This window comes from Leguminivora glycinivorella, chromosome 3, assembly GCF_023078275.1.
Source record: "Leguminivora glycinivorella isolate SPB_JAAS2020 chromosome 3, LegGlyc_1.1, whole genome shotgun sequence".
Classification (NCBI taxonomy): domain Eukaryota; kingdom Metazoa; phylum Arthropoda; class Insecta; order Lepidoptera; family Tortricidae; genus Leguminivora; species Leguminivora glycinivorella.
The window spans coordinates 11,965,200-11,988,386 of record NC_062973.1 but is presented as its reverse complement, the minus strand read 5'-3'; the positions used below and the strand labels follow the sequence as shown (position 1 = coordinate 11,988,386).

The 23,187-nt window shown below is 37.2% G+C and overlaps 1 protein-coding gene across 2 annotated transcripts; it reads left to right on the top strand.

Annotated features, from left to right (window-relative positions):
• Nucleotides 1–924: 924 nt before the first annotated feature.
• Nucleotides 925–22,159, top strand: LOC125224623 (fatty-acid amide hydrolase 2-B). Of its 2 annotated transcripts, none has more exons than XM_048128048.1 (9): nt 925–1,080; nt 14,967–15,149; nt 16,778–16,997; nt 17,717–17,934; nt 18,817–18,946; nt 19,397–19,536; nt 19,798–19,938; nt 20,329–20,598; nt 21,126–22,159. In XM_048128048.1, exons 2-9 carry the CDS (start codon nt 14,973–14,975, stop codon nt 21,414–21,416), a joined length of 1,587 nt encoding a protein of 528 aa, XP_047984005.1. In that variant the 5' UTR covers nt 925–1,080; nt 14,967–14,972; the 3' UTR covers nt 21,417–22,159. The 2 variants fall into 2 exon arrangements, with proteins under 2 accessions (XP_047984005.1, XP_047984004.1); XM_048128047.1 differs by lacking the exon at nt 925–1,080 and adding an exon at nt 12,605–12,853.
• The last annotated feature ends 1,028 nt before the right edge of the window (nt 22,160–23,187 follow it).

Below are 23,187 nucleotides of genomic sequence, written 5' to 3'. Positions count from 1 at the left end.
CACTGACATCTAGTGGAAATATGCTAAACCATTTGTTAAGAGTACCTACATACCACTTCCAGACTCCAGTAGCAACATAGGAAATTCCATTATCCTCGAATGTGTTGGTAGGGCCAGGCTTAAGTATAACTGTTTATGCAACAGATGGCGGTGCTAAGTGTACCTTCATAATAATTGGTCTACTTTAAAAATTCAATTTGTTTATATGCCGATATAGTTTCCATTTTTGCAGTCATACCAAGCTAAGTTGATTTGATAGCGATATTGACAGCCCCGCCATTCTATGAAATTATGGCATTTGAATAACCCGTTTTCGACAGTGCTATCAAAATCGCTGTCAATTTAATTTAATGTGTAATTCCTTCCACAGAAAAAAAATCGATTATGTACTTGAAATTGCCCTCAAGTCAAAATTGGCCCGGTGCACCCTATGTATCATCTATGCTTTAGACTTAACAGAATTCGCAATACATTACCTCTTAGAAAAAACTTTCAAGGGTGATAAAAATCAAAATACAAGTTATTTTTAAAAGTCGCCGAACAAATGTTGATCAGTATAAGGAGAATAGCCTAGAGTTCAATTCTTCGCCTTTGTTACAGGCCCCATTCTGTATATATATACATATCTCTGAAATTATTATGTGAGTGTGAAATTTTTTTACACACAGTAGGTATTATTTAAATATATATTATAAAAAAATTCAATAAAAGCTTCTCAAATCAAACATATACCTACTATTGGTAAGATCTGTGGATTATTGACTTAGCTGGTAGCGCACAATAGACTACCTAACGGACTAACGGTACCAATATAACTTTCACTGCTGCATCCGGCGCTCCCTATGCCAATAACCAAGTCTCAAATAGTCTTAATTTTTCTAGAATCAGTTCCACTATTGTATGCAATAAGTGAGCTACCTAAGTGAAGTGGACACATATCCGGTTCACGCTTGACGAATTCTTGAGCCACTTCGGGTTGTCCGAGTTAAGTTACGGTACTAGTGCGGTGCGGACGTATCGCGTTTTACTTTTTAAAAAGTGTTTTTTGTGCCAGTGTTTTGGTTTTCAAATTTTAAAAAAGTAAGTTTTTTTTATTTTTCTTTTACTACTCATGCGTTTATAAATTATGAAATGTTATAGTTGGTACACTGAAGTATATAATAATTAAGTAAATGATAATATCTGAGCATTCAGTTAGAGAAGTTATTCAAAAAATGTTACGCTTTGCGATTTTATCATTTTAATGTTACGTGTTTAGTTTTCCTAGTTTTATAATAGGTAAATAGAAAGTTTCGTTTGCCAAAACTCGCGGACGGACGTTACGGTCATTTCGCTTTCTTTTGTTTTGCCGTTTCCCGCCAAACTTTCTGCGGCGGCCGATTAGTTTTGATTACTTCTATATACTCGTATTTCTTTAATAAGTTATTTATATTTTTACCTACTGCTACTTCTTCAGAGCATGTACTCGCATAATATTTTTTAGTTTTGTAAGTACCTAACTGTTTAAGGTCGTTGTTCACTCTCTTACAAGTTAATTATTATACAAAACATAAAAAACCTCAGCTAGGGTTTCTATAGCTACTATGTAAGTAGATAATGTTAAAACTTTAGAATTAACTATTAACAGTAATTTACTACGACTTGTTAGGGTCATGAACTCTGTGTAATTACAAATTGTAACATATTTGAAACATCTTTTACATATATGTTAGATTTTACTTACTATGTTTGTACATTAATGCAATTACTAAAATAAAATACTCCTTTGCACCGTGGCATCGTTTTTAAGGTATATATTTGATTATTTTTTTACTTGTACATTGTACGATTAAACTAAAATTATAAATACATGTGTATTTGGCACTCATGATTCATGAAATGTAAGTTTCTTTACATTTCTGTTAATGTGCTCATTTGTTTATGTTTACTTTATTAGCCATAGGTACAGTCACCAGCATAAATAAGTGATGATTTCTGTACCTTTAATCGTTTGACATTTCAAACAAGACGTTAATGTGACAAGGTATATATTCATCACATATTTATGCCGGTGACTGTACATATATATCGTTAGGTACTAAATAACAAATGATAATTTTACGAAAATAGGTTCATTAGCTAATTGTAGGAATTATTTTAATTAGCAGAAACCTAAGATGAAATGATTGTGCATTCATTATGATAACGTTTAAAAATATTTTTAGTGCGAATAATATTATTATCGATCTAATTACCTGTATCTATCATATCCATAATGATAAACCTAATGATATAGTCGTAGTTTATCATTAGAATAGTAAGCCTAAATTCTTATCTTCACTATTTATTTATGATATAACCGGTCAAAGAAACAGGTCACTGGAATAAGGCGCGAATCTGTAGGACGATAAACATTTTTTTTTCTAGTGACGCAAACGGCGTGACAGATTATTGCGGTGTTCTGTCGGTCAATTTACTTGCGGTTATAAATGACCATAGTCACATAGTAGTTAACCCAACGGGCTCTAGATCCCAGTGCATAACTGTACTTAGCTCTTGTTATTCACGACGTGACGCTTATCCAGCTATGAGCCTATTATCAGAGAAGAACCCGATTTATTTTGATCCTCGATAAGCCGTCGCATATATATTTACCTATGCACACTAGCACATATAAGGTCCTAATTTATTAGATGCAGATATTTTTACAGCTGATAGTACTCGGTCTCTGGAGTATATTAAACCGTGAAACATTATAGCTTTTACGATGTTTTTTCGAGAAAACGGAAAAACAAATTTGCTACGTAAAAACACCCTGTTTATGTGATTATTAAATGAAAACTCATTGAACAGATTCTAGTACCTCTTTTACGTACCACTTAACTGTAACTGGCCACTTCAATGACATGTGCAGTTTTCCCGCCGAACCTTTACGACATTTACAACAAACAATTGTTGACATGACAGACAGTGTTATTGTGAAATGTGATAATGCACATGATGATTTTTTTTAGACGAAATTATAGTTAATTTTTTTGTTAGGAAAATGAAATCAAAAAAGTTACATGAAAAGATTTCTTAATTTATATTTAAAGTTAATTATTTTAATGTAAAGTATCATGTGTTAAAATATCTGCAACTAATAAATTAGGACCTTATATAATGGTAAGTATGAGTCAAACTCTAGTCTTTGGAATTCAAAGAGAACAACTTACAAACAGTTAAATAAATGAAGAGCTTGGGAACGTACATTATCGAAGTCTACCTTTCTTTAATTCTTATAAAACTTTTAACTGTCAAAACTTTTTAGTGTAAGTAATATTTATGAGGCAGACCGATATCTCTTTGGATTATTTATTTATCATTGCTTATAACGGCGATTTAAAATCACATCTAGGTACGTATAAGTACCCAGTCACAACAGTCATCAATTTACAGTTAATAAATAAACCGGTACGTAATAGTCTAATAGTAGGTCTAGTCTATCTACTGCAATTTTATTGCCTGTTGAGTATAGGTACTCTTAGTACTCTGATTAGTACAGTTACTGAAGAGACTGTGATTCTAAAGGCTAAGTACCTGGTGCTTTCGGTCATCATCATCAATTATACTGTCTGATGATGGTGATACTAGAAGGTTTTACAATACAACATTTAATTTTAACTAAAGCGGTTGGTGCGAATAATGAAAAACATGTCATTTTTTACAAGTGCTCTCAGACGAGTACTAGTTAAACCACTAATGTTTGAGAACAGCTTACATAAGTATATTATTTGCAGTAGTGTTATGCAAGGCTACGCCAAAATTTACCTAAGTACATTGCTTAAATAGTTTGCTATAGAACTTGAATATAAGAAGCGTACAGAATAGTAGAAAGAAGTACAAAAATATTTAGTTCAGTGGCTCGAAGTATTGATTGAATCCTATCTAAGTTTAAATGTCAAAATCTTCAGTTGGTATACTATGTCTAGTCTGTGATAAATATGCTAAACTTTTGTACCGTAAATGTGATTGAAAAATTTCATAAGCACCAATTTTTTTTTGTAGTTTGGGTGATGGAAGGTTTCCGTTCGTCCGTTTCCGTTTCCGGAATATTTTCTTAATTTCTTATGTTTCCTACTTACCCAAGTTTTTTTTTAGACCACAGACCTAGATTAGAAATGATAATATCATATGAAAATAATATTATATTTTCTTCGTTATGCTAGCCTCACTTTCCTACTGATTAGCTTCGCTCGTGCCATCATATCTTAGACATGTGCTACGTTGTGTCATAATCATAAAGTAACTGGTCTTTGTCCTGTACTGACATTATCTATTGCTCAACCATTGTCTCTTATTATAAATTTTACCTCAATAAATAGTAGGTAGGTATCAATTTTAATCCCAAAATGATCTGATGATGCCAGATTTTATTTGTTTTCTTAAGTGCCAATATCTACAAAAATGACTTGACTTTCTAACAAGAACGATATAATACCGGGCTGACAAAGCCCATACAAAAAAGGTTTTTAGGCTTAAAACTAGATGGTACTGTTTCGCAGCCTGGAAGTGGCAAAAATTATATTTTTCCCAAATATTTTTGCGTTTTTTTATAAGAACAAAGGACATATTTCTTTATTTTAATATCATCATATCACGTCAATACACATTTTGAAAAAAAAAAAAACCAGCCAAGAGCGTGTCGGGCCACGCTCAGTGTAGGGTTCCGTAGTTTTCCGTATTTTTCTCAAAAACTACTAAACCTATCAAGTTCAAAACAATTTTCCTAGAAAGTCTTTATAAAGTTCTACTTTTGTGATTTTTTTCATATTTTTTAAACATATGGTTCAAAAGTTAGAGGGGGGGGGACGCACTTTATTTTTCCTTTAGGAGCGATTATATCCGAAAATATTAATATTATCAAAAAACGATCTTAGTAAACCCTTATTCATTTTTAAATACCTATCCAACAATATATCACACGTTGGGGTTGGAGTGAAAAAAAATATCAGCCCCCACTTTACATGTAGGGGGGGTACCCTAATAAAACATTTTTTTCCATTTTTTATTTTTGCACTTTGTTGGCGTTATTGATATACATATTGGCACCAAATTTCAGATTTCTATTGCTAACGGTTACTGAGATTATCCGTGGACGGACGGACGGACGGACGGACGGACAGACAGACATGGCGAAACTATAAGGGTTCCTAGTTGACTACGGAACCCTAAAAATAGGCATCATCAGTGTAGTTACAATATTTTAATAGGTGGCGCTAAAAAAATTAGTTACGATTCTTAGTATGAAGATTGTAAATCCTATATAAATCATCCTTGCTTTCTAATATCCAATTACACCCTAATGAATTTATTTATTTGAGGTAAATAAATTCCAAGCGATGTCTCATCACACCAGACTGGTATACCGAACTTACAAATTAATTAAGTAGAGTCTAATTTCTGTTTTTTACAAAGTCCCAACATGAACCCCAAACATTGATGATACAAAACAAATTGATGATACAAAAGAGATGTCGAGAAGTAGCATAGTAAATGCACTGTGCAATTGTGCATCTACTTATTTCTAAACCATAACCTAAAGAAGAAAGTAAAATTTAATAATATAGGTACACCTAATGCCAACGTACAAAAATCAAGTGAGAGTACTCAGTGTCTTGGATTTAAAGGTCAGTAGAGTGGATCACCAGTCAGACAATCAAATACGAATTCATTCACACTTTTTGTCGAAAGATTGGCACAAACAGCCGAAGCGGTCAGCAGTGTAGAAACTGCGAATCCATGTCAGTTGGCCAGCCGAGCCTCGTTGCAACACCCGACTAGCCACTTCACTGAACCTAGCGGTTCTCAAATAGTGTTTTATGGCAGCTGTCTGAGCCAGCGGTGATCAGCAAAGAGGCTTTTTAGGAGACGATTATTTTGGTAACGTAATCATTCATAAAAAGAGATGCAATAAGAATATTTGTAGTTCATAGGATCTCGTGTATTTTTTTTTTACATAATAACGGCTATTAACTATGGCTGAGAAAAGATTCAAATCTAAGTTATACGGTTTCAATAATTTACGAATTTTGCAATAAAAAACCGGCTAAGAGCGTGTCGGTCCACGCTCAGTGTAGGGTTCCGTAGTTTTCCGTATTTTTCTCAAAAACTACTAAACCTATCAAGTTGAAAACAATTTTCCTTGAAAGTCTTTGTAAAGTTTTACTTCTGTGATTTTTTTCATATTTTTTAAACATATGGTTCAAAAGTTAGAGGGGGGGGGGGGACACACACTTTCTTTTCCTTAAGGAGCGATTATTTCCGAAAACATTAATATTATCAAAAAACGATTTAAGTAAACCCTTATTTATTTTTAAATACCTATCCAACAATATATCACACGTTGGGGTTGGAATGAAAAAAAAAATCAGTCCCCACTTTACATGTAGGGCGGGTACCCTAACAAAACATTTTTTTTTTCACTTTTTATTTTACCACTTTATCGGCGTGATTGATATACATATTGGTACCAAATTTCAGCTTTCTAGTGCTAACGGTCACTGAGATTATCCGCGGACGGACGGACGGACGGACAGACAGACATGGCGAAACTATAAGGGTTCCTAGTTGACTACGGAACCCTAAAAAAAGAGATTGGCCATTGATGAACAGAAGGTTGAGAACCATTGATACCGATCGAGACTCGCTTTAATGCCGTTTACGCCAAAATCATTCATTCAGACTTTTTACGGTTATTGAACGCAACCTTATAAATAAAATTCACAGAATCATTGCAGGAAATAACGTAAATTTTATTACACAAATATACATACATACATACCACAGAGAACCTCCTATAGAGTGGCAGTCTTGTATATTTGGTTCGCGATACGAGTCACCAGTGTTTGGGGTGCGAGGAGCGGGCGGGGAATGTGTTAAGCGCGCTGTGATTGGCCGTTTCAAGGACGGCGGGCAGTCGCGCCAGATGAAAAGGGACAGAAGTATGACTGTCCCTCTACTGACGCGTAAGTGGCCAATGTAAGTTGACCTATGCCGGCTCTGAATAAATTATAAATATGACTTATTTGTGGAATGTAATGCCGTCTGTTTTTAAATTTGAGCTTCTTGTTACCTTTCCACACCATTTCACACTACAGGTGGACATCTTTAAGGCATCAAAATACCCTTTTCCAATTTTTTTGTGCGAAAAACACGCGCTGCTTTCGGGTCTGTTACTTGGTCGATACTGATCGGGCACGGCGAGCGCCCGCGCTTATATCAGTGCAAATACTAGGAAGGCTGGCCACCGCGAGTCGTCTTGTAATAGATGTCTATAGGGGTTGGTCTGTGATACATACATACATACAATCACGCCTGTATCCCATAAAGGGGTAGGCAGAACACATGAAACTACTAAAGCTTCAGTGCCACAAATACAAACACACATATATATAGTCGCCTAATATATATTTTAATACATAGGCCCTTCATTCCACTTCTATTAAAGATAGTATTATTTAATAACTGAATGTTAAGTAATCAAACACAGAGAGAGAGAGAGAGAGAGAAAGAGAGAGTGAGAGAAAGATAAACAGACAGAGTAATCGACAAAATCCATAACCTTCTATATTTCCTACTTCGAGATGATTTCAAGATTTTCAACACATAGAAAATTATCCTCCAACCGGTAATTTATAGCTAATGAATAGTTCGTTTCGTGTCACTTAGACAATTACGCAAACTCATACTCACTGTACCTTGCACTGTACTTGGAGTTTGCACGCAACGCATCGGATCTGCCAACCTTGGGCAACGCGGGGCATTGGACGAATAGGGCCGTTCAATTTAGTATTTTTAGGATTAAGAACGTTGTTTTAAAGTGACGGACGGTAGTTATAAAACCAGTACTTTAGTTCATCATTCTCATTTCAGCCAGCAGCCTTCAGTCGGCCATTGCTGAGCATAGCTTCTTTGTGTAGGTACATCACTTATCACGATCCTGGGCTAGTCTCATCCAGAAATGCTCTGAGATTTTCAATGTCTTTCTTACTAAACTGAAATAGATATCATACACGAAAGAAAAAACGGGAACCCAACCCGGGTCTTCAGCTTACGCGGCTAACGTCCTTACCACTAGACCACCCGCCCGCCGTGGTACCCGACGAAATTTCTCTAGTGTATGTTATCTCTGATAAGGCTAGAAACCTTTGACCAACTCTTAAGGGGCAGCAAATTGTGCTTGCACCATACTTACTAATCTTTCTTACTAGTCAATGAACCAACAGACGCCTGGTTCTGCATAGCAAATAATTGAAATCTCATTCAGAGGCGATTATGTTTGTCACATAAATGTTTACATACATACATACATACAATCACGCCTGTGTCCCATGAAAGGGTAGGCAGAGCATATGAAACTACTCAGGTTTCAGTGCCACTCTTGGCAAATAAGGGGTTGAAAGAAAACGAAACTGTGACATTGCAGTGACAGGTTGCCAGCCTCTCGCCTACGCCACAATTTAACCCATATCCCACAGTCGCCTTCTACGACACCCACGGGAAGAAAGGGGGTGGTGAAATTCTTAACCCGTCACCACACGGGCAACGTACGTACGAATTTACGAGCTTTCGAAAGTTCCCTGGTGACGTTAGCCGCGTAAGCTGAAGACCCGGGTTGGGTTCCCGTTTTTTCTTTCGTGTATGATATCTATTTCAGTTTAGTAAGAAAGACATTGAAAATCTCAGAGCATTTCTGGATGAGACTAGCCCAGGATCGTGATAAGTGATGTACCTACACAAAGAAGCTATGCTCAGCAATGGCCGACTGAAGGCTGCTGGCTGAAATGAGAATGATGAACTAAAGTACTGGTTTTATAACTACCGTCCGTCACTTTAAAACAACGTTCTTAATCCTAAAAATACTAAATTGAACGGCCCTATTCGTCCAATGCCCCGCGTTGCCCAAGGTTGGCAGATCCGATGCGTTGCGTGCAAACTCCAAGTACAGTGCAAGGTACAGTGAGTATGAGTTTGCGTAATTGTCTAAGTGACACGAAACGAACTATTCATTAGCTATAAATTACCGGTTGGAGGATAATTTTCTATGTGTTGAAAATCTTGAAATCATCTCGAAGTAGGAAATATAGAAGGTTATGGATTTTGTCGATTACTCTGTCTGTTTATCTTTCTCTCACTCTCTCTTTCTCTCTCTCTCTCTCTCTCTCTCTCTCTCTCTGTGTTTGATTACTTAACATTCAGTTATTAAATAATACTATCTTTAATAGAAGTGGAATGAAGGGCCTATGTATTAAAATATATATTAGGCGACTATATATATGTGTGTTTGTATTTGTGGCACTGAAGCTTTAGTAGTTTCATGTGTTCTGCCTACCCCTTTATGGGATACAGGCGTGATTGTATGTATGTATGTATGTATGTATGTATGTATATTTGTGTAATAAAATTTACGTTATTTCCTGCAATGATTCTGTGAATTTTATTTATAAGGTTGCGTTCAATAACCGTAAAAAGTCTGAATGAATGATTTTGGCGTAAACGGCATTAAAGCGAGTCTCGATCGGTATCAATGGTTCTCAACCTTCTGTTCATCAATGGCCAATCTCTTTTTTTAGGGTTCCGTAGTCAACTAGGAACCCTTATAGTTTCGCCATGTCTGTCTGTCCGTCCGTCCGTCCGTCCGCGGATAATCTCAGTGACCGTTAGCACTAGAAAGCTGAAATTTGGTACCAATATGTATATCAATCACGCCGATAAAGTGGTAAAATAAAAAGTGAAAAAAAAAATGTTTTGTTAGGGTACCCGCCCTACATGTAAAGTGGGGACTGATTTTTTTTTCATTCCAACCCCAACGTGTGATATATTGTTGGATAGGTATTTAAAAATGAATAAGGGTTTACTTAAATCGTTTTTTGATAATATTAATGTTTTCGGAAATAATCGCTCCTTAAGGAAAAGAAAGTGTGTCCCCCCCCCTCTAACTTTTGAACCATATGTTTAAAAAATATGAAAAAAATCACAGAAGTAAAACTTTACAAAGACTTTCAAGGAAAATTGTTTTCAACTTGATAGGTTTAGTAGTTTTTGAGAAAAATACGGAAAACTACGGAACCCTACACTGAGCGTGGACCGACACGCTCTTAGCCGGTTTTTTATTGCAAAATTCGTAAATTATTGAAACCGTATAACTTAGATTTGAATCTTTTCTCAGCCATAGTTAATAGCCGTTATTATGTAAAAAAAAAAAATACACGAGATCCTATGAACTACAAATATTCTTATTGCATCTCTTTTTATGAATGATTACGTTATCAAAATAATCGTCTCCTAAAAAGCCTCTTTGCTGATCACCGCTGGCTCAGACAGCTGCCATAAAACACTATTTGAGAACCGCTAGGTTCAGTGAAGTGGCTAGTCGGGTGTTGCAACGAGGCTCGGCTGGCCAACTGACATGGATTCGCAGTTTCTACACTGCTGACCGCTTCGGCTGTTTGTGCCAATCTTTCGACAAAAAGTGTGAATGAATTCGTATTTGATTGTTTGACTGGTGATCCACTCTACTGACCTTTAAATCCAAGACACTGAGTACTCTCACTTGATTTTTGTACGTTGGCATTAGGTGTACCTATATTATTAAATTTTACTTTCTTCTTTAGGTTATGGTTTAGAAATAAGTAGATGCACAATTGCACAGTGCATTTACTATGCTACTTCTCGACATCTCTTTTGTATCATCAATTTGTTTTGTATCATCAATGTTTGGGGTTCATGTTGGGACTTTGTAAAAAACAGAAATTAGACTCTACTTAATTAATTTGTAAGTTCGGTATACCAGTCTGGTGTGATGAGACATCGCTTGGAATTTATTTACCTCAAATAAATAAATTCATTAGGGTGTAATTGGATATTAGAAAGCAAGGATGATTTATATAGGATTTACAATCTTCATACTAAGAATCGTAACTAATTTTTTTAGCGCCACCTATTAAAATATTGTAACTACACTGATGATGCCTATTTTTAGGGTTCCGTAGTCAACTAGGAACCCTTATAGTTTCGCCATGTCTGTCTGTCCGTCCGTCCGTCCGTCCGTCCGTCCACGGATAATCTCAGTAACCGTTAGCAATAGAAATCTGAAATTTGGTGCCAATATGTATATCAATAACGCCAACAAAGTGCAAAAATAAAAAATGGAAAAAAATGTTTTATTAGGGTACCCCCCCTACATGTAAAGTGGGGGCTGATATTTTTTTTCACTCCAACCCCAACGTGTGATATATTGTTGGATAGGTATTTAAAAATGAATAAGGGTTTACTAAGATCGTTTTTTGATAATATTAATATTTTCGGATATAATCGCTCCTAAAGGAAAAATAAAGTGCGTCCCCCCCCTCTAACTTTTGAACCATATGTTTAAAAAATATGAAAAAAATCACAAAAGTAGAACTTTATAAAGACTTTCTAGGAAAATTGTTTTGAACTTGATAGGTTTAGTAGTTTTTGAGAAAAATACGGAAAACTACGGAACCCTACACTGAGCGTGGCCCGACACGCTCTTGGCTGGTTTTTTTTTTTTTCAAAATGTGTATTGACGTGATATGATGATATTAAAATAAAGAAATATGTCCTTTGTTCTTATAAAAAAAACGCAAAAATATTTGGGAAAAATATAATTTTTGCCACTTCCAGGCTGCGAAACAGTGCCATCTAGTTTTAAGCCTAAAAATACATTTCAGGGGTACGCTTTTTTGTATGGGCTTTGTCAGTCCCGTATTATATCGTTCTTGTTAGAAAGTCAAGTCATTTTTGTAGATATTGGCACTTAATAAAACAAATAAAATCTGGCACCACCAGATCATTTTGGGATTAAAATTGATACTATTTATTGAGGTAAAATTTATAATAAGAGACAATGGTTGAGCAATAGATAATGTCAGTACAGGACAAAGACCAGTTACTTTATGATTATGACACAACGTAGCACATGTCTAAGATATGATGGCACGAGCGAAGCTAATCAGTAGGAAAGTGAGGCTAGCATAACGAAGAAAATATAATATTATTTTCATATGATATTATCATTTCTAATCTAGGTCTGTGGTCTAAAAAAAAACTTGGGTAAGTAGGAAACATAAGAAATTAAGAAAATATTCCGGAAACGGAAACGGACGAACGGAAACAAAAAAAATTGGTGCTTATGAAATTTTTCAATTTTGGAAAATCATCTCGCTAGCAATCCAAACATAACCATTTTAAAATAATAATCGGCACATATATTTTACAAATAAATAATTTTGTTTTAATTACAACTGGGTAGGTACAAGAAGTACATATTTAAATTGTAATTATCATTCGAAACAAACCCAGCCGCTATCAAAGCATGATAGCCCTTATGAAGCAATAACAGATAACAACATTTATACCTCCGACCTTTCTGTACCAGCCGGCCTAGCCAGTGACAAATCGTTGACGCTACGCTACGATCGAAACGCAGCAGCTCAGTCGCACCACTGCAGAAGAGATAGGGAGAGATAGATACGATACGCTTACGAAATGCAAGCGATTGTGACGTTGGGCTAGCCAATCGTTGCGACAGCGCATCTCGATAATACAACACTCTTCCGCATATCGCACGTTCGAGATGAACTCTTTCGTATTCCTATGTACCGCGTTCTTGAACGTCGGTATAAACGCGTGTACTCGTGTTGTTCTACTAGTGCTAAGTGCGAGCGTGTACCAAGGGTTTGTGGTGGTTGAGGTGTTCCTGAATAGCTACAATTTGGTGTATCCTCCATACTTGGCGAAGCCTATAACGAAGGGACAGTATTATGTGTCGAGCGTTGTCGGTGGTGCAGTGACCGTAGTTGCTACAAAGGTAGGTTTACTAGGTTTTAAGATTATGGAAATAAAAGTAGTAATTTTTTTCGTACAAACATTTGACGTCAACGACACTGGCGAACTCGCCCAGTACAAATAAATAAATATTATAGGACCTTCTTACACAGATAGACTGAGGCCCACGGTAAGCTCAAGAAGGCTTGTGTTGTGGGTACCCAGACAACGATATATATAATATATAAATATTTATATACATAGAAAACATCCATGACCCAGGAACAAATATCTGTGCTCATCACACAAATAAATGCCCTTACCGGGATTCGAACCCGGGACCGCGGCGCAGCAGGCAGGGTCACTACCGACTGCGCCAGACCGGTCGTCAAAAATAATCTGGGGAGTAACAGCCAGTTCTGAAAGTTAGTAGGTTGAAGTGGCAATGGGCTGGTCACATATGTCGCAGAACCGATAAACGCTGGAACAAGTGTGTTCTGGAGTGGAGACCGCGTCTTGGTAAACGTAGTGTGGGACCACTGGCGGGATGATTTGCATAGGGGGGCTGGCGGAAACTGGATGCATAAAGCAGCAGACCGGGCTCTGTGGCGTACCTTGGGGGAGGCCTATGTCCAGCAGTGGACTGCAACCGGCTGATGATAATGATGATGAACAGCCAGAAGAAAAATAACAGCAAGTTAAAATAGTGTGTTTCTGTATAAATACCTATGAAATGAAGTGCATTCATTTGAGCAATAGACCTTCAACCCAAGAATAGCAATGAATGTTGCGAAAATGCAACGTATTGGCTATATTTAGGCATACCCCGTTTCTTCACTTATGTTCTTTGTCACTAATTAACTCTGCGTTATCCCGGCATTTGCCACAGCTCATGGGAGCCTGGGCTCCGCTTCGACAACTAATCCCAAGATTTGGCGTAGGCACTAGTTTTACGAAAGCGACTGCCATGTGCTGAAACTAAACTAAACTAAACCTAATCCATTAATCATAGTTTTATCAAATCGTACAAAAAAAAACTTGACGGAGTTTTATGATTCAAAAATATCAGCAGTACTTTTATTAAATAGTTTCTATAATTCAAGGGAATCCATTCATAGCTCTTGTTTTTTGTTGCGTGATGAGTCTAATTAGGTTGGCCTGATATTTAAATACCTCTAGAATAACAGATTAAGTAATGACATTGGGCGTTCATGGTTGACTTTCGCTTCATTAGTGCAGGTACTTAACTAAGAAATGGTTTTTTTGAAGGCATTTTCAAAATACGAAATCACAAAAATATTTTTGCGAGTATTGCATGAGGGCTCTTTCACAAGCCAATTTTTTTACACTGATATATCCCATTCATATCGTATCCAGAGAGAATTTCTGTCGTGTCTTAAAGTTCGAATGAGCCGTGAGTCACTGTTATAACTTATAAATCTGAATTGTATTGTTATTCAATATAATTTTAATGGATGTTTAGGTCAATGTTAAATGCCAGGTACTTACAGTAGCAATAAAATAAATCAAAGCGGTTCGCAAATAGATCATTATCATCGATTATGCATTTAAAGGATGAGTCACTTTTCGGTTTCATGATTTCAAATTGCCCCGAAATATTGGGCTAAGACGCCTAACGCCAACAACTATTTTATTATTTACCTGTCTTAGGTATTGATATTGTGGCTAACAAACAAATATACAATATTGATGCGATTTTACGTGACTTTTGTTGTTTAATTAACATCCAAAGTTTGACTGAAAATTTGTGATAAAAATCGGTGGAGTCTCAGAATGTCTGCTTTAAAAATGATGCAGCATTTTTGTGCGTGAAAAGTTTTTTCTGCGTGTCGATTTATTTTAATAGTTTTTAACCCCCGACGCAGAAACGACGGGGTGTTATAAGTTTGACGTGTGTGTCATGTCTGTCTGTCTGTCGGCCTGTCTGTCTGTCTGTTTGTCTGTCTGTGTGTGTCTGTGGCATCGTAGCTCTCGTACGGATGGACCGATTTAGATAAAGTTTGTTTTTGTTTGAAAGCTGAGTTAGTCGGGTGTGTTCTTAGCTATGTTTCATAAAAATCGGTCCACTATTTCGGTTTTTTTTTTTCAAAATTTTAATTTTGTGGTTAGGTTATATTTATTTTATTTACTTCCAGACCATCATGCTAAACGGCTTCATGCGATGGCTGCTCCGGTTCCTAGTGTCCCTGATAGCGATCGGGGTGCGCCCGCTCACATACTTACTGACCGTGCGGCGCACGCGCAAAGTCCCGCCACCCGCCAACCCCACGCTCTTCAAGTCTGCCACTACGCTCACCAGGATGATCAGGAACAAACAGGTAGGGATTGTTGTTTAAAATACTGCTGTAGTGACAGAGATAGCACTATTGCTTGGCATCGGGCTTACAGTGAAGAGTGACAGAGATAGCACTAGTGCGACTGTTCCTAGTGTCCCTGATAGCGATCGGAGTGCGCCCGCTCACATACTCACAGTGCGACGAACTCACAAGGTCCCGCCACCCGTCAACCCTACGCTCTTCAAGTCTGCCACTACGCTCTCTAGGATGATCAGGAACAAACAGGTGGTTATTGTTGCTTAAAATACTGCTGTAGTGACAGAGATGCTTGCCATCGGGCATACAGTGAAGAGTGACGGAGATAGCACTAGTGCGACTGTTCTTAGTGTCCCTGATGGCAATCGGTACGCCCGCTCTCGTACTTAATACCTACTCACCGTGCGACGCACGCGCAAGGTCCCAGATGTCGTAGGATTCATAGGATTCCAACCTAACTTTATGTCGAATCATATATGACATTTGTGCCTTATACATAATTAAATTTCAGAAAATTTTGTTTTCCAGGAGAATGACGCCAAGCACAGGTGATCTAGGTATAGACTATAACATGGCTGATGTTGTTTTTGCCTGATAAAATAAAAGTATAGGTTACTTTAAAAATATTTTTTGAGGTTTTCAAGTCTTAGTGAAATATAGAATTTTTTCTTTCGGTTAATTGAACAGAAAGTAATTAATATAATAATTTAAGAGAGAGTTTAAAAAAGAGTCAAGTAGCCTATAGTGTGTGAGTGATATGACCAGATTGGCTAGTACTGTACCTATTAAAAATGCATTTTTAGTAAGGTACAGCGGGGCAAATCTCGACTGGGGGACAAATGTAACTGGTCCATTTTTTCCATGTTTTACAATGTTTGCATTATTAAAAAGAGTGTCCACCGGTTATATATGGTAGGCGTGTTCAGTGGATACCTACATGTAGAACTCAACATCATAGTGTAATATATAATGGAAAAAATGGATTAGTTAAAATTGCCTCCCAGTCGAGATTTGCCCCGCTGTACCTTAGGCCATCTTGTCCCCTAGTCTATTTTAGACGAGATTTACATATTTACTTGGGTTGGGATTAGAATGGAATAGATCCTTTACAACATTAGATTATCACGTTATTTTCGCATTGAGGTTTTTAAATCGTAGGTACAGCAACTATCCGCATCGCGGTATTCGCTGTAGGCTAATGGCCCATTTACACGGTGCGAAAACTCGCATGCGAGTTTAATTACAGTGCAGTATTTAATTGATGTGCTGAATTGTATGTAACCTCAGTAGATTACAAAGTAACCATAATCATATGCGAGTTCGCCTTAAAACCTATCTGCACGTGTGGCGTTCATCAGCCTGCTTGTTTGTAACGTAACACCACATAATGAAAAAATAGGAGGTCAAGGGCCTCATAACTTGATTTCGTTAATTTAGTAATCGGTTATGTCACTTAAGTATTTCGAATATATAGATGAGTATGAACAGGTAGCGGCCATCAAGAAAAACAAGAAGTAACTTATGGATTTTATAGACTTGTGATAAAATATTTGAGGTTTCGTTTTTGGATTAAACCTAACGGAATTTAGATACCAAAAGCTTGAATTTATAAACACAACTATGAAACATTTCAGATCACATCAGAAGAAGTGGTGGCAGCCTACATAGAGAGATGCAAAGAGGCGAATCCGTACCTCAACGCGATAGTGGAGCCGAGATACGAGCAGGCGCTCAGAGAAGCAAGGAGCATAGACAAAATGATAGCGTCGACTGACAGGACACCTGAGGAGCTTGGCAAGGAGTATCCGTTGCTGGGTGTGCCTATGACGGTCAAGGAGAGCATTGCTGTTGAAGGTAATTTGTAACTAGAACACTAAGAATAAGAATAAAATAATAGAATAGAATTTAGACTCAACGATACGAGCAGGAGCTTAGAGAAGCGAGGTGTAGACAAAATGATAGCATCGACTGATAGGACACCTGAGGACCTTGGCAAGGAGTATTCATTGCTGGGTGTTCCTATGACGGTCATGGATAGCATTGCTGTTGAAGGTAACTTTATAACTAGAATACTTACTATCTTGACTCAATAATATAAATAGATGTTTAGAGAAGCCTGAAGCATCGACAAGATGATCGCGTCTGGATGATAAATACGGATGAGTTCGGCAGGAAGCATCCGTTGCTTGGTGGACTTATCACGGTTTAAGTAGAAGGTACTTTTTTTAATACTACGTCGGCAAACAAGCATACGGTCCGCCTGAGTGAAAGCGGTCACCGTCACCTATGGACGCCTGCAACATTAGAAACTTGTAGGTACACTCCTTTTTGCAGTGGTACACAGCAAAAAAGAGTGTAAAAGTTCTTAGGAGGGTTGGTTGGTTGGGTTGCCGACGACTCAAAGGACAATAGACGAAACAAACTTAGTTCCGTATATATTTTTTTCAGTATTCATTTCAGTATATAGCATTTATGGATAGGCATGTGTAAGCACTCCCAGCCGAGTGACTCTTCTCCTAACAGTGAACAGATTTGTTTTCTTTCTCACTAAATCCAATCTGCCATATTTCCAGGGATGAGCAACGACAGCGGCACCGTCCGTCCGAGCCGAGTGCCGGCCACCAAAGACGCGGCCATCATCAGCCTAGCGCGCGCCGCGGGTGCCATCCCTATCGCTGTTACTAACACGCCACAGCTTTGCATGAATTGGGAGACGTACAATAATGTTACTGGGCTGACGATGAACCCTTACGATCAGAAGAGGACCACTGGAGGATCGTCGGGTGGAGAGGTAAGCTCTCTTCTAAACACGCTCTTCTTAAAATTGGTCGCGGGTGACATGGGGGTATGCATGAAATGGGAGACGTGTGTTACTGGGCTGACAATGAACCCCTATGATCAGAAAAAGACTAGGTAGTTGGGGATCATCTGGTGGGGAGGTGAGATATGTCTCTTAGGGCCACTTGCACCAACGAAAATGGAGGGTTAACCCGAGGGTTATCCTACCTACTATTTTATATGGAATTTGAGTTAAGTAGTTGATGCAAGTGGGCCTTAGGTACACTCTTTTATCATTAGTCGGGGTCCCCAAATTGTCATCACCAACACATACCATAATATTACTGATCTGATTATCAATCCTTATGGCCAGAAGGGCCTCCTTCCATCCTTAAGGCCCGCGTCAGGTTCAGGTGGAGAGGTGAGCTATTACAGCATAGAGGAATAAGTAAGGTACTGATAATTTACGCTATTTGACGCGTGTTTGACGCTAGATGACGCTACAAATAACTCGAATTTACTGTTTTTTTTTTTTTTTTGCATTTGTAGTTTTATTTTGTTTCATCTATGTTTGTACAAAATTATAATTGTACGAGGTTTCACATGAGACATAGGTAACTAACACGTAACTAAGCAACATGGTACATATGTAATGTATGAAAAAAAAAATTAAAAATAAAATGAAAAAAATGAAAAATATTTATTTCGATAATAAATGTTTACATTTGTTTTATGTAGTTACAACTCTTTCCTTACTTATTCCTCTATGTCTACAGGTAGTTTTATTTCAGTAAATAGCTATCGCTGATACCAAGGGCAGTATTACACTACTGCTAATTTCAATCTTCAATTGTACTATTGTTTTTGTTGAATCAAGATGTGGCTTTGGTTTTAGGCAGCGTTGATCTCATCGGCAGCGTCCATCGTCGGCGTCGGCTCCGACATCGCTGGCTCGCTGCGGCTGCCACCCATGTTCTGTGGCATCTTCGGACACAAGCCTACTCCAAAATTATTATCCATTGAAGGTACCTTAGCTTCTGATAGAACAACATTGCTAAACAAAGGACAAAAGTAAATGAAAGTTGCAAAACAATATGAAAACTTTAGCTACCTTCGTTTTTGCTCCACTCAGAGCATACTAAACACAACGGGAGAATTATTCAATCATATTTAAAGATGTTGCAACCGACAAGTTATCGCAAAAAAAATGTGCTACTTTCACATGAATTATGTTGCACGGAGCCTCGAATGATACCTAAATTACTACGCCATCTAACGTTGACTTTTTAAAACATGTGAGATTTTTATTTTGTCGCCATCTAGTGACGAGTAGTGAAACTGAAATAACAATGAGAATAATACTTAAGTAACGATTACGCTTAAATTATTCAAGGCTAGATGTCGCTAAAATTAATTAACATAATTTGCCATTTTTGAAAACCAACACTTCTAACATTGTATTTTTTTGTTTCCAGGCCACATTCCAGACTGCCTGGACTCAGAATTTGAAGAATATTTTGCATTGGGACCGTTATGTCGGTACGCAGAAGATCTAACGTTACTTTTGAAAGTTTTGAGGCAACCTGGCGCGCCTGATGTGCCTTTGGACAAACCTGTAAGTGCATCTGCAATTATACTAAATTATTATAGAGTATTTTTTACTCAAAATATCACTGGTCTATCTTGTATACTGTTTAAATGGCTTTTAAACACCTAATAAACATAATAAACATTGGAGTAATTTCGAAAGTCGTCTAATTTTGAAAGTAACATAAAAATCACCATTATATCTATGTCAAGATTTTATTTTCTGTACAGTATGTATTAATAATAGATACCTAGTACCTACACTATGTTAACTACTTATAAATTCTAGGTGGACGTGTCCAAGCTGAAGTTTTATTACATGGAAGGTGACAACAGTAACGTAACTGATAAAATCGGAGCGGATGTCAAGAAAGCGATGGACAAAGCCAAAGCACATATCAAAAATACTTTCAATATTGAAGTCAAAGAGGTAAAAATTATGAAATAATTAGTTAATCAACTGTTATTATTATTTTAGCAAATATTGAAGATTCTCTGTGTTAATATCTGTGAAACTTCCTGCCTCATACTTACAGCTAAACTGTGGAATAAATTGTCGCCAGCGGTATTTCCCGACCTATACGACCTTCAAACCTTCAAAAAAAGAGCGTACACCCATCTTAAATGGGCAGCAGTGATCGCTTACCATCAGGCGACCTGTCTGCTCGTTTGCCTCCTATCCCATAAAAAAAGAGGGCTGCCAATAAATGTTTACTTGTATGTGCCGCGCGACCTTTCGGTCACTGTATTTTGAGGTCAAACTTATGACCCAGGTTTATATCAACATTTTATAAACATGATTTTTTTATCTTTCCTTCAGCTCAAGATCAAAAACATCGAACACATTTGGGAGATCAGTATTCGGGTTCTAATGAACATTCGGCACGTTCGCAACATCTACACTGATCCAGAGAAACGAGACCAGTGGGTGTCGGTCTGGCCTGAAGTTCTAAAGAAAATGGTCGGTCTGTCAGACCATAACTTCACTTGTGTAGCTTATGGACCGCTGCAGAAGTTTTTCGACTCGTTGCCAAAGAGCTATTATGCGAAATTGTTGAGAATATTTGAAGAGATGAAGCAAGATTTTGAGGTGAGTGCTTTGTGTTAATTTTGACATATACCTTTTTGATTCAAACTTACCAAACAATAAGTACTACCAAACATTGACAGTGCTCACAATTGGCATAACTGCATAATAGGTACAGTCAACCAATTGGAACCCTAGGCCACTCTACAACCATGTCAAAATGACAAGCAGTTAGAGATTTCTTACGGCCTGATTTATAACGACACTATGACATAGTTCTACAGTGGCCTTGGGTTCCAATTGGTTGACTGTACAAACGGCATGTATCATGGGTCTCCTGACTTTAGGTATATTAACTCAAATGCCATGGCCCAGTCTGCTTTCTTTTTGAGATTGTATGGAATTTGGTTCTCTGTGGGAATGGTTAGGAGTTACGACCTATGATTTAAAGGAATATAATATAACATAGACATTGCACACAAAGAGAACTAGTTGGCACTATAATCCTCCTACGCTTTTTACTTGCTTTAATGAAAGAGTTTTCCAGTGGGAAATGTCTTTAATTATTACACAACTATATTTTTTTACAGAAAGCGCTTGGAGATGACGCCGTATTAATATACCCAGGTTACCCCTACCCGGCCCATCTCCACTACCGGGTATACTACAAGTTCCTCAACTGCGGGTACCTGACCATCTTCAATGCTCTAGGTCTACCTGTCACCGCCTGCCCCATGGGTCTGACAGACAAAGGTCTACCAGTGGGTCTACAACTTGTGTCCAATAAGTGCCACGATCATTTGACGATAGCTGTCGCTAAGGAGTTTGAGAAAGCCTTTGGAGGCTGGGTACCGCCTAATAGAGAACCCGTCAGTGTCTAAGTTTAACTTAAATGTATGATGAGATTACCAATGTATGTTTATTATGAGAGCGACTTTGCCGACTCTGCAGTTGCTGGCTGCCCATAACATGATTCACGATTTGCGGATTTTTTTGGGAAGTACTTACTGTGAAAATATATCATACAAATGAGTAGGTTCAATGAAGTAGGAACTTATATCTTGTATCGTCAAAATCTCACACAGTATTGCTTATTAAGTATTTATCTGGTTGCTAGAAATAAAAGTATGAGTTGATTTTGATGAGTTGAAGATATATGAGTGGCACTATAACTTAAGAGTTATTTCTTCCTTTGTTCTATTTATTCGATATCTTATATATTCTTAAATCTATCAAAAAGAAATCGCCACTGTTGATTTGAAAAACATTTGTATAGGTACAGGCATGATGTATAATACAAAAGCAGTTCTTTATACAAGTGAGTACTAAGTATATTAGTATATCTAGTATGTAATTGATTTTAAATTGTATTATGTAATAATAGCTATTAAGCATAGGTTGTATAGGTAAGTCTTCTTTTTATAGGTCTCTACTGTGATAATGTCATTACAATAATATATTTGAAAGTAAAATGTTAATATTATGACATTTGTGGTAGACGCACAAATATGTGAACGAATTTGATTTATTGATAAGAACGGATATACAAAAAAATATTATATTTTTTACTCTTTCACATACATTTTACTTATTGCAATGTTTTTGGAATAAACTTTGTAAATTACTTTGTTTTATCTCTCCCATACATAGAGTACAGATACATATAATGTCCTAGGACAGAAAAGTGTTACTTTGATCCCTAACTCCTAGCAAGAATAAAGTCCTATTCCTGATGGAAATTAATCATCGTCGGTTATGGAAGTTGCCGACTCTTGAGAACCCTAAATACCCGCTTCATGAACATAAAAACTTTTGGTTCTAATCTAAAATAGTATACATAACTCGTTCGCGCTTTTCCGTGACGGCGGTGAAGGATTAAGCTACATCTGTACCTAGTTGACAGCATAGTTACAGTTCCAGCTGGTCTCTGCCAAGGTTAATCCCCGTCCATACCGCCACATGGCATTGTGAGGCAGGTTGCTAGTGGGGCTTCCTACTCTCGCATAGGCATTGCCGTCTAGTTTACCATTATAGCAGACAAATGTTTACTATCCATGGCCTTTGGGTTGACTAATGCACCATGCATGTATACATCATTTTATGGTAGGTACGCCTACAAATAGAGACATGTATTTGCACATCCTAACTTTTAAAGTCTCTTATGAAAGTCTATTAACTTCACGTTCAGTGTTCTAAACACCAGTATAGAACTAGGGTTTCTGATTTCTCGACCTATTAGAAGTCTCGAGTTTCGAGAAATCTCGAGCCCAAAGTCTCAAGTCTTCTCGAGTCTCGAGTCTTTTTTATAAATGGTAAAATTTTGATAAAAGAATAAACACCAATATGATTATTAGTTTTTATTGCACCACACTATTATAAAAAATGCGTAAGAGCAATAAAAATCTTCTTTGAAATAAACATAAATCAAATTTTAACAAGAAAACTACAATTATAGTCTTGAAAATATAGACCGTCAACCAAATCTTGTCACTAGAAAAAGGCGGAAAATTTGAAAAATCGCGGGCTAGCAACACTAGTTTTGAAAATCGGTGGAAATTCGAGTGTCATTTGTATCTTATCTGTGGAAATCTCCACCCTACCAAAAAGAGAAATAACTAGCACATATCCGTCCCTTTTTAATACATTATCTAA